The 11,277-nt window shown below is 50.7% G+C and overlaps 1 protein-coding gene across 1 annotated transcript; it reads left to right on the top strand.

Annotated features, from left to right (window-relative positions):
• Positions 1 to 213: 213 nt before the first annotated feature.
• On the top strand, positions 214 to 10,147 carry LOC138827508 (methanethiol oxidase). The gene is made up of 12 exons (XM_070023092.1): positions 214 to 322; positions 3,291 to 3,347; positions 3,500 to 3,612; positions 3,840 to 4,025; positions 5,110 to 5,230; positions 6,978 to 7,160; positions 7,391 to 7,569; positions 8,710 to 8,788; positions 8,875 to 8,996; positions 9,263 to 9,355; positions 9,510 to 9,628; positions 9,743 to 10,147. The coding sequence occupies exons 1-12, from the start codon at positions 319 to 321 to the stop codon at positions 9,903 to 9,905; spliced, it is 1,419 nt and encodes a 472-aa protein (XP_069879193.1). The 5' UTR covers positions 214 to 318; the 3' UTR covers positions 9,906 to 10,147.
• The last annotated feature ends 1,130 nt before the right edge of the window (positions 10,148 to 11,277 follow it).

Here is an 11,277-nt window from a genome sequence, read left to right as displayed (position 1 = left end):
ACTGAAGGCACAGACCTAGATGCATGTGCCCAGGTTCCCACACATAACGCACAAACACACACCCTTGAACTCAAACACTAGTGGCCAGGCTGCTTGAGCTCACTCTGGCCAGCTGCCCTGGGAAGTTCATCCTGGACTGCAGCCCAGTCCCTCCCCTCGCCTCACCCCACCTCCCTAACTGCTTGTATAAATTCCCTCCCTTTGCCCCTTCCACAACACAGCCCAGCTGTGACACCCGGACAGCTTGCCTCACCTCACCTGGCTTCTGCCCACTCCTGGCAAACTCATCAGGACCAAATTGGATCAGCCAGCAGCAGCATGGGTAAGACTGTGCATTGCCCACCCTGTGCCCGCCCCTAGTTTGAAGGGTCTTCCCTATGGAAATGACCCCAAACCGGGGAGGGAGCAGTTAGAGGAGAAAGAGCTGGACTTATCTTTGTACCACAGACACACACAGGTGCATCTGCATATGTATGCATGCTTACACAAAGCACAACTCATCACTCATCGAACCTAGACAGCTCACACACACCAGCTTAGCCCAAGTTCTGAAGAAGGGCAGAGGGATGGCTGGGAAGGGTGGTCCTGGGCTTCTCCTGCTCATTCAGCAGGAAGAGGGGCTTCCTAGAGCAAATGAGGGGGGGATTCATAGACAGTCCTGGTTTTAGCCTTACGCTGGCTTCTGGCTGGGAGGGTTGTAGGGAATGCCAGCCTTTGGGGTTTGGGTCTCTAGCTGCTTCATACTACCAGTCCCCACTGGGAACAAAGTGAGTCCCCCAACCTCCACCCTCGCTTGCTCCCTGGGGACCTGTTTCTTTATCCCCTTGGAGCTGGCTTTTCTCTGGGCTGGCATAGAAAACCCACTGAGCTTTCCCTGGGTTTATTGTGAAGTCAAAATACGCAAAGACCTTGCTTGAGATGCTGGGGGGGGCAGTTGTAACCCCCAGAAACTGAAGAGATGAAGATACTCCCTGCAATTGAGTAGCCTTAGGGTCTAACCTTAAGGAAGATTGAGAGGGATGAGGGACGGAGCTGCTGGGGAGATGCTGTGAAAAGAGCTTTCATGGCACCTTTACTTTTCTCTCACTCTCGTTATAGTGTTTGTTTATAAATCTCCCTCCTGTTTCCAGCAACTTCTTTCCCCTCCTCCTGGAATTACATGCCAAGCCCTGCTATAGCAACAAGCCTCCCAAATCCCTAATTCTTGGGACTGGTGTATTTGCTTGCTCTCTCCCTCCCTCCTTCCCTCCCTCTCCCCCCCTCTCTCATCCTCCCTCCCTCCTTCCCTCCCTCCCTCCCCGCTGCCCTCCCCCCAGCATGGAATATTGCCTAATACACTCTCCCTCCTCTGGCAACCTACTCATATTTTTACAATCTTTATTTCAGCCACATGAAAAACTTTTGCTTACATTGTAATTCATATTTCTACACATTTCTTTTTTGTATTTTCTTACTTAGAAAAGTGCTGTGATTATGTTTGGTAAAAATCCATCTGGATAAGTTGGTTGGTTATATTATCTTCTCCTTTGGGGAAATGAAAGAAAGTGGAACTGGAAGCCAGGCTTCTGGAATCGGATGCTGTTGCTGCCTCCTGGTCTCCGAAGTTATTTGGCTCTCAGGCACCAGTAAAGGCTCCACTCTGGCTACTCCTGGATTCTCACTTGTGGCCATGAGACCTGGCACGAGCTGGTGCCAAATCCTGTGAACTCCACTCCTGGATTTCTTTTGGCCTGCAGTAAACAGTCTCCCCAGTGTGTCCTTCAGCTCCTCCTCCTGGCAGGTCCTAAACTTCCCAGCTTAGGGTCCTGGCCACTGTCCTTCAGAGGCAACTTTGGTCCAGTGGGTCAACATGACCTTTCTTCCCAGACTCCAGGTTCTGAGTGGGCTGTTCCCCTACAGGTGGAGGGGAGGGGAGAGAAAGTGGACTGAGGACACCTAGCCTTGACCGCCCCCCACCCTGTCCCCCATCAGTTATATAATCCAGGATGTGGTCAGGAGCCTGGCTCAAGACCAGAGAGAGAGAGAGAAGCAGGAAGTATGCCAGGCCCTGCAGTGGAAGTGTATTGGTAGAGGGTGTTGAGCCCAACACCTTCCAACACCCTACCATCCTACTTTCTTTTCTTTCCTTTTTGTCTGTCATGGGGCTTGCACTGGGGGTCTGGCTGCTGTCCCTGAGCTCCCCCCCCCCGCCCCCCTGCTGTTGTGGGGCTTGAACTCAGGTCATGGGTGCTGTCCCTTGAGCCCTTTTACTCAAGCCTAGTGCTCTACCCCTTTGAGCCATACTTCTACTTCAGGTGAAGCTAGGATTACAGATGTGAGCCAGGGGTGCCCTGCCCTGCCCTGCCCTGCCCAAGCTCAACATGCTCCTTTCTCCCTAAATACTGCTCCCTAAGAACAGCTCCAAGCAGGCTGCAGGAGGCTACATACGTGACTACCCCACCTTGTCTAAAGCCTTCTAGAACTCTTTGTGGGTTTTTTGCTTTTTTTTTTTTTTTTTGGTCAGTTGTGGGGCCTGAACTCTGAACTCTGGGCCTGGGCGCTGTCCCTCAGCTCTTCAGCTCAAGGCTAGCACTCTACAACTTGAGCCACAGCACCATTTCCGGTTTTTTCTGCTTATGTGGTGCTGTGGAATCGAACCCAGAGCCCCATGCATGCAAGGCAAGCACTCTACCAATGAGCCACCTTCCCAGCCCTGTTTTGTTTTATGGTGCTAGGGATTAGTCTAGAGTCTTGCATATGGCAGATAAGTGCTCTGTCCCTAAGCTATATCTCTAATCCTTATGTTTTTGAGACTAGGTCTTGCTATGTGGCCCAGGCTAGCCTTGAATTCTCCATCCTCTTGCCTCAGCCTCCCGGGTGCTGGGTTTATTGGAGAGCACTACTACACCTAGTATATCATGTGCTAGTCTCATTATTCTCTTTCCATAGGTGAAGTGGCAATTGAGGCCAGGGATTAGGTAACTTGCCCAAGTTCCTATGGCTAGGCAGTAATAGGCTGTTAGGACATGAGTTGTGGCTGTAACTATAGCACATAATAGTAGGCATAAGCACAGCCCTACTGTGCTTGGCTGGGCTTGCCTCCTAGGCCCTACCAGAGTATTTATCCACCTTCAGGTCTGGACCTTCCAGCTCTTCTGCCACACCCTCACAGGGTAGGGAAGGGCAGGAAGGGGGGCTGGAGTGGGGACCTGGGCAGCATTGGGTCTGCCCAAGCCTGCCAGGTATGTAGGAAAGAGAGCCTTCATCCTCCTGAGCAGGCCCCCTGCCAATATGTCCCATTGTTTCCACAGCTACCAAATGTTCCAAGTGTGGCCCTGGCTACCCCACTCCTCTGGAGGCCATGAAAGGTAACTGCCCAATGTCTGAGCACCACTGACCCTCCACTGACCCCATGGTTGCTACGGTTGGAAAACCTCAGGCCTGGCTTCCCTCCCTTGACCCACACAAGACTGCCATCCTTTCCTATCCTACCATCCCTACTGGCTGCTTTCTACCCCAGGACCCCGTGAGGAGATTATCTACCTACCCTGTATTTACCGAAACACGGGCACCAAGGCTCCGGACTATCTGGCTACAGTGGATGTGGACCCCATGTCTCCCCAGTATAGCCAGGTGAGGCAGGGTGGGGATGTTGGCATCTGTGAGACTCCACCCCTAGGCCTGGTGCCAGCAGACTTCCCTCCCTTAACTAGATCCTTCTTTGTTCTCGGCATTCACTGCACAAGGTTGCCCCCACCCCACCCCACCCCTGCCATGGGACAAGGGGAGTGCTGAAATCCAGCCTGTGGGGGGGGCACCTTTTCCAAAAGAGCACCCCCTCCATGCCCCCTCCATCCTAGGTCATCCACCGGCTCCCCATGCCCCACCTGAACGACGAGCTGCATCACTCAGGATGGAACACCTGCAGCAGCTGCTTCGGGGACAGCACCAAGTCCCGCAACAAACTGGTGCTGCCCTGCCTCATCTCCTCCCGCATCTACGTGGTGGATGTGGGCTCTGAGCCCCGCGCCCCGAAGCTGCACAAGGCATGTCCTCTGCTCTTCCATCTGGGAGACCCTAACCACCCAGGGCGGGAAGTCACCCCTAACCAGGCTGCTGCTCACTCTGGCACAGGGTCTTGCTCAGCAGCAGGGAGGGGGAGGGCAGTCTGGAGAAGAGTTACCTAGGCGCATTGATCTCGCATCACCCAGTTGTTCAGCCAGAATGCCAGAAGGAAGAGGCTTCTTTTACAGAGAAAGAAGAGATCCAGTTTGTCGTCTCTCCCTGGCCCTCACCCCCCACACACCCAATTAAGAGCTCAGAGTTTCCCTGAGCTGGAGCCTTCAGACCTTCCTCTTTTTTTTCTTTTTTCTTTTTGCCCATCCTGGACCTTAAACTCATGGCCTGGGCACTGTCCTTGAGCCTCTCTGTGCTCAAGGCTAGCACTCTACCACTTGAGCCACAGCTCCACTTTCGGCTTTTTCTGTTTATGTGGTACTGAGGAATTGAACCCAGGGCTTCATGCATGCTAGGCAAGCACTCTACCACTGAGCCACATTTCCAGCCCCCAGACCTTCCTCTTAACACAAAGCTAACACTGGCATCTACCCCATTGGGAGGACATCTTTAGCAGTCTGACTTTCCCTTGCTGTTATAGAAGTTACCAGACTGAATCTGTACCATGTACCTGTAGGAACAGAGTTGTTGAAATTTCCTTCAATTTTTTTCCTTTTTGTTGTTGTTGAAATTTCCTTCTATTTGCGTGTGTGTGTGTGTGCGCGCGCGCGTACATGTACCAGTCCCGGGGCTTGAACTCAGGGCCTGGGCACTGAGAATTTTTTTGATTAAGGCTAGAATTCTATCATATGAGCCACAGTTCCACTTCTGACTTTTTGGTGGTTAATTGGAGATAAGAGTCTCACAGACTTTCCAGCCTGGGCTGGCTTTGAACTGGGAAGCTCCATATCTCAGCCTCCTGGGTAGCTAGGATTACAGGTGTGAGCCACTGGCACATGGCTCCTTTGATTTTTTTTTAAAGGAAAAGTGCCAACAAAATAGGGATGTATGGGGATAAAGAATGGGGACTCCAGGCTAGGTAATGTTCTGACCCCATTCTACATCCCTGTCTAGGTTGTCGAGGCCAAGGAGGTACAAGCTAAATGTGACCTGAGCTACCTGCACACCAGCCACTGCCTGGCCAGTGGGGAAGTGATGATCAGCACCTTGGGAGATCCCAACGGCAATGGCAAAGGTATCTGCTGGCACTGTGAGCCTGTGAAAACGTCTGCAGCTATGAAGGTGGGGGGGGGGGTTGTTTGTATGTGGGAAATAGTTCCCAAGGTTGGGGAGCCATGGGATAGAGATTGGAGGAGAGCCAGCTGGCGAGGCCCATCCAATGTTTTATAAGTTGTATCTGTTATTCCTACAAAGATGTACTTTGACTGATGGGTTCAGTTAGAAGTATAGCCAGAATGGGCTGGATGCAGATGGCTTACACCTGCCAGCCTAACTACTCAGGAGGCTGAGATTAGAGGGTCACAGTTCAAGACCACCTTTGGTAGAAAAGTTTGAAAAACACCTTCTCAATCAACAGCTGGGCACAAAGACACATGTCTATTATCCTAAGCTACAAGGAAAGCTAAGATCAGATGGTTATGGGTAGGCCAACCTTGGTAGAAAAGTCTGTGATACTCCATCACAAACACAGCTAGATGTGTTAACACTCACCTGTCATACCCGGGCAGGAAGTAAGACCCTGTCTCAAAAATAACCAGTGTAGCCAGGCGCTGGTAGCTCACACCTGTAATCCTAGCTACGCAGGAGGCTGAGATCTGAGAATCATGGTTCAAAGCCAGCTCAGGCAGGAAAGTCCATGAGACTCTTATCTCCAATTAACCACCAGAAAACCAGAAGTGGCATTGTAGTTCAAGTGGTAGAGTGCTCACCTTGAGTTGAAGAGCTGAGGGACAGTGCTCAGGCCCAGAGTTCAAGCCCTATGACTGACAAAAAAATGAAATAAAATAACTAGTGCAAAAGAGGATGGGAAGAGTAGCTCCAGTGATTCAGAACTGCCTAGCAAGCACAAAGTCCTGAGTTCAAACCCTAGCTAGTACTACCACACACAAAAAAAGTTCTGTTATGAGAAATATACATGGAGACATGGCCCCAGAAAATACAGACACTTAATACCAACCTTTGTGGGTTATAGGCAAGTTTCTCAGTCCTTGAGAATCTTTATCTCATTTATGGTCACGATCAAAACTGACACTTATAAAATGTCTATTGTGTACCAGCTAGAACCTATGAGGTAGGTGCCATTAAAATTCATTTTGCAGGTGAGAAAATGAAGTCATGGGCTGGTTAAGTGACTTACCCAAGGTCACCCAGCCAATAAATTACAGAGCTGGAACTCAAATCCAGCAATTTGGCTCCCGAATCACTCCTTTGTTGGTAGTACTGTGGTTTTCAATACAAGGTTTCCTGGCTCAACAGGAGACCACACCCCCAGCTTTTCCTTTATTCTTTTGTTGAGAGCCATGCTATCCTCAAACTGTAAGATCATCCTGAGTGTCAGAATCACAGGCACGCACCATCACACTTCACTTCTGGCTTCAGAGTCTATGTCCTAATTGCCACTGTGTATTGCCTCTCTCAGATTTCACCAGAGACCTCCATTCCAGCTAATGGCTCTGCACTAGATGTCACCTGACTACCTTGTCCAGATGGAAAAGATACAACCTTAGTAAGCTAGGAGTAACTTAGTAAGCCTACAAATAGACAGCTGGTTGTATTTGCAAAGATGTATCAAGGAACCATAACATACTCAGCAAAGGAGCAACATATTTTTGAGCAACAAAGAAATATTTGCTCTATGGGGGGGGGGCGGGAAATGCAGGGAGCCGAGGGCAGTTTAGACTCTAGGAGAAACTCTGCTGTGGCTGGGGGAAACTGGGCAAGAAAAGCCCTCGACCTTACTGGCCTCCTTCTTCCCTGCACAGGGGGTTTTGTGCTCCTGGACGGGGAGACCTTTGAGGTGAAGGGGACGTGGGAGAGGCCTGGGGGTGCCGCACCCATGGGCTATGACTTCTGGTACCAGCCTCGACACAATGTCATGATCAGCACCGAATGGGCACCTCCTAATGTCTTAAAAGATGGCTTCAATCCAGCTCATGTGGAGGCAGGTGAGAACCACCCCAGGGTCTGGCAGGAGCCTTGGGCCCATGTCCTCTGTTTCTTTTCCCAAATACCCCTCTAGACCTACAGCCTTCTTTCCCCCCTCCTATGGATACAGACTGTTGGAGTAATGGTAGATTTGGTTGTGTCCTCTGAACCCATTTTCCAACCCTCTGCCCTAGTCTTTGCCCTCTGGCCCTGATTCTGAGACTAGTCTTGGGTCTCATCCTCACTCCAGGACTATATGGAAGCAGCATCCACGTGTGGGACTGGCAGCGCCATGAGATCATCCAGACCCTGCCTATGAAGGATGGGCTCATTCCCCTGGAGGTCCGCTTCCTGCACAACCCAGACGCTGCCCAGGGTTTTGTGGGCTGTGCCCTCAGCTCCACCATCCAGCACTTCTACAAGAATGAGGTGACTTATGCCCCTCCCAGCAGGCTCAGCACCTGTGCCCAGGCTTCAGGGCCCATGCTCCCTGGTTCTACCAGCTCAGGCTTCTCCAGGAACAAAAACAAGGCCACATGCCCTTCTCTTGGTGCCAGACTCATCTGAGTCTGTTTTTTGTTGCCACAATGAAATATCACAGACGTGGGAATAAAGAATAGAGGCTCATGAGTCTAGAGGTTGAAAAATCCAAGGTTGAGGAGGGGTATCTGGTAAGAGCTTTCTTACTAGTGGTGATTTGTGTGTGTGTGTGTGTTTATGTGTGTGTATACGTGCACATGCATACATCTGCATGCACATACACACAGGCACATGATCCTGAGGCTTGAACTCAGGGTCTGAACTCCATCCCTGAGCTTTTGTGCTCAAGGACAGTACTCGACCACTTGAGGTACAGCTCCATTTTTGGAAAGAGTCTCATAGACTTTTTTTCCTTGGGCTGGCTTTGAACCGTGATCCTCAGATCTCAGCCTTTTGAGTAGCTAGGATTACAGATGTGAGCCACCAGCACTTGGGCTAGTCCTGAGACAGCATAGAACACCACCTGGTGACAGTGGCATGTATAAAAGAAAAATTAGCCTTTATAACAAACCCATGCAGGAAATAACCCATTAACCATCCCCCAGAGATGGGGGACCATCTCTCTGCCAAAGGCCATTTGGATACTTATAATGATCAATACAGGAAGACAGCCAACAAGCACAGGAGAAACCTTACATGTCTACCTAGTGGACCAAATGCTTTGGAGGGGCTTATATGGCCTTGCAATGAGGATTACATTTCAACATGAGTACACTTGAAGCCAGGTTTGAGCAAAAAAGCCAGGTGATGGCATGAAGCCCTGAGTCTAATACTGTCACACAAGAAAAGCACACTTGAAGCCCAACTGACCATATTATTAGGCTGATTCACAAACAATTTAGTGATCTTGTATGTCAGGTACTTCTGACAAGAAGCGCCAGGCATGTCATGGGGAAGCAGTCACTTTCCTGCCTTAAGGAAGGAGACCCTACTGGCAAGAAGACCCTGCTTCTACAGGCTTCTTCCTAGCTCCTGACTGATGGGTGCTGCTCTCTGCCTCCTAACCCCACCCTCCACTCTCTGCTGTAGGGAGGTACTTGGTCAGTGGAGAAGGTGATTCAGGTGCCGCCCAAGAAAGTGAAGGGCTGGCTGCTGCCAGAAATGCCAGGTGAGTGCTTAGGAGGGGTGGAATCAGAAGCTTGATTCCAGCCTGGGAAGCAAGAGGTCTTTAAGCACCTGAACCCACTTTCCCAGGCTTGATTACCGACATCTTGGTGTCACTGGATGACCGCTTCCTCTACTTCAGCAACTGGCTGCACGGGGATGTGCGGCAGTATGACATCTCCAACCCCCGCCAGCCCCGCCTCGCGGGACAGGTAGGGACTGAGCCAGAAAAGGGGAGGAGGGAGGAGTCTGCGATGGAAAGAGGGCTGTGAAGGAGCTGGAGGAGGATGAGGGAGGAACATGTAAAGCATAACTGTAGGCCAAGGGAAGAACCAGGCTCAGGATGGTGGAAGCCAGGGGGGACAAAGGGATGTGTGTAAGAGTGAAGGGCCCTCCCAGAGGCAAGCTGCTTCCTACCATGTCTGTGCCTCTCATGATGGTCCCCCACTTTGTCCCTTGCAACCCCCCCCACATCCAGATCTTCCTTGGGGGCAGCATTGTTAAGGGAGGCCCTGTGCAAGTGCTAGAGGATCCGGAACTGAAGTGCCAGCCAGAGCCACTGGTGGTCAAGGTGAGGACTGTCCCCTTTGCAGGCCCCCCTTGCCTCCACTGCTCCAGGAGGAAGTAGGGCACCTGGGAGCATGTGTTGGGGATGTGGGTGCTGCTTGCAGTTCCCTCCTCAGATCTGGGTGCTACCTTGTGGTCTAACCCTTGGTTTCGCCCAGGGAAAACGGGTGCCTGGAGGCCCTCAGATGATCCAGCTTAGCCTGGACGGCAAGCGTCTCTACCTCACCACATCCCTGTACAGTGCGTGGGACAAGCAGTTTTACCCCGACCTCATCAGGTGAGAGGTTCACCTCTCCCACCGTCCTTTCCCAGAGGCTTCCTGAAGACTCCTGTCTCCAGGAACCCACCCTGTATAACTCAGCATCCTTTACCCCCTTCCTTTTTCTACCAGGGAAGGCTCTGTGATGCTGCAGATTGATGTAGACACAGTAAATGGAGGCCTGAAGCTGAACCCCAATTTCCTGGTGGACTTTGGGAAGGAGCCCCTGGGCCCAGCCTTAGCCCATGAACTCCGCTACCCAGGTGGTGACTGCACCTCTGACATTTGGATCTGAAGTCTGACCTTGGAGCCTCTTCTTCTACATCCTCAGCCTCCACTGGAGGATGAGCTTGGCTTCACTCTGCTTGCTCTTGAACCTGACCTGGGGCAGTGTGCCCCACCAAAGCCAACAGAGACGTTCCAAACATGTCAAATGCCATCTCCCTTCCTGACCACTGTTGCTCATTGCTCACTGTGCTGTTTTTACACAAGCTCTCAGAAGCACTGGGAAATAAACTACTCTCAGATTGTCTTGTCTCTGGGGACACCTGACTCCTCTTCTGCTCACCCATCCTTTCCTGAATGGAGGGACCTGGAGAGGATTCCAAGGGAGTCAGTGATGATTACTTCACACCAGGGATGCTAATGACACCTCAATTAAGATTGGGGATCATATAGAACTTAATAATTTGAAGTGTGATTGCCACAAGGAGACCTGAGGACAGAGAATGTCAATTAGTATTTCTACCCTATTTTAAAACTCATGCTTATTATTATAAAGGTGATGTACAGAGGTTTTACAATTACATAAATCAGATAGTGAGTACATTTCTTCTTCTTCTTTTTTTTTTTTTTTTTTTTTTTGGTCGGTCGTGGGACTTGAACTCTGGGCCTGGGCACTGTCCCTGAGCTCTTCAGCTCAAGGAGAGCACTCTACCACTTGGAGATAAGAGTCTCATGAACTTTCCTGCCCAGGGTGGCTTTGAACTGCAATCCTCAGATCTCAGCCTCCTGAGTAGCTAGGATTACAGGCGTGAGCCATCAGCACCCAGCTATGACTACATTTTCTTTTTTTTGGGGGGGGGGAGGTCCAGTTGTGGGGTCTGAACGCTGGGCCTGGGTGCTGTCCCTCAGCTCTTCAGCTCAAGGCTAGCGCTCTACCACTTGAGCCACAGCGCCACTTCTGGCTTTTTTCTTTTTGCTTATGTGGTGCTGAGGAATCGAACCCAGGGCCTCATGCATGCAAGGCAAGCACTCTACCACTGAGCCACCTTCCCAGCCCCGACTACACTTCTTTTTGGACAATTGTCACCCCTTCCCTTGCTCTCTCCCTGTTTTTCCCTCCTAGCTCACTCACAAGTTGTATAGCTCATTTTCAACATAGTGTCTAGTGAGCACCACTGCTGCATTTGTTGGCCCTTTGTCCCTCCATTTCTGTGCATGCATTCTTTTAATGGAACTAAAATCTTAACACCTCTAAAGGAATACAATGTGAATCTTCACACACACCCTGGACCTCTCATGTAGGTAGTTTAAATGATTTCTACCATGAGTGAGACTGCTGGGAGAACTTTCTATTGTTTCTATCTCCCACTTGGAATACAGGAACATGACCCTGCAGGAGGTCTGGGAACACCAAGGTAAACAGCCTAACATGGACATGGTAG

This window comes from Dipodomys merriami, unplaced genomic scaffold (genome assembly GCF_024711535.1).
Source record: "Dipodomys merriami isolate MVZ:Mamm:240054 unplaced genomic scaffold, mDipMer1.0.p SCAF_156, whole genome shotgun sequence".
NCBI classification, from domain to species: Eukaryota; Metazoa; Chordata; class Mammalia; order Rodentia; family Heteromyidae; genus Dipodomys; species Dipodomys merriami.
The sequence above is the reverse complement of the archived record's forward strand: the minus strand, read 5'-3'. Positions and strand labels throughout refer to the sequence as shown.

Bases quoted from the DNA above. Each gene is read 5' to 3' on its own strand.
- LOC138827508 (XM_070023092.1), top strand. The intron at 8,997-9,262 runs GTAGGGACTGAG...CCCCACATCCAG, and splicing joins AGCCCCGCCTCGCGGGACAG to ATCTTCCTTGGGGGCAGCAT. The intron at 9,356-9,509 runs GTGAGGACTGTC...GGTTTCGCCCAG, and splicing joins CAGAGCCACTGGTGGTCAAG to GGAAAACGGGTGCCTGGAGG.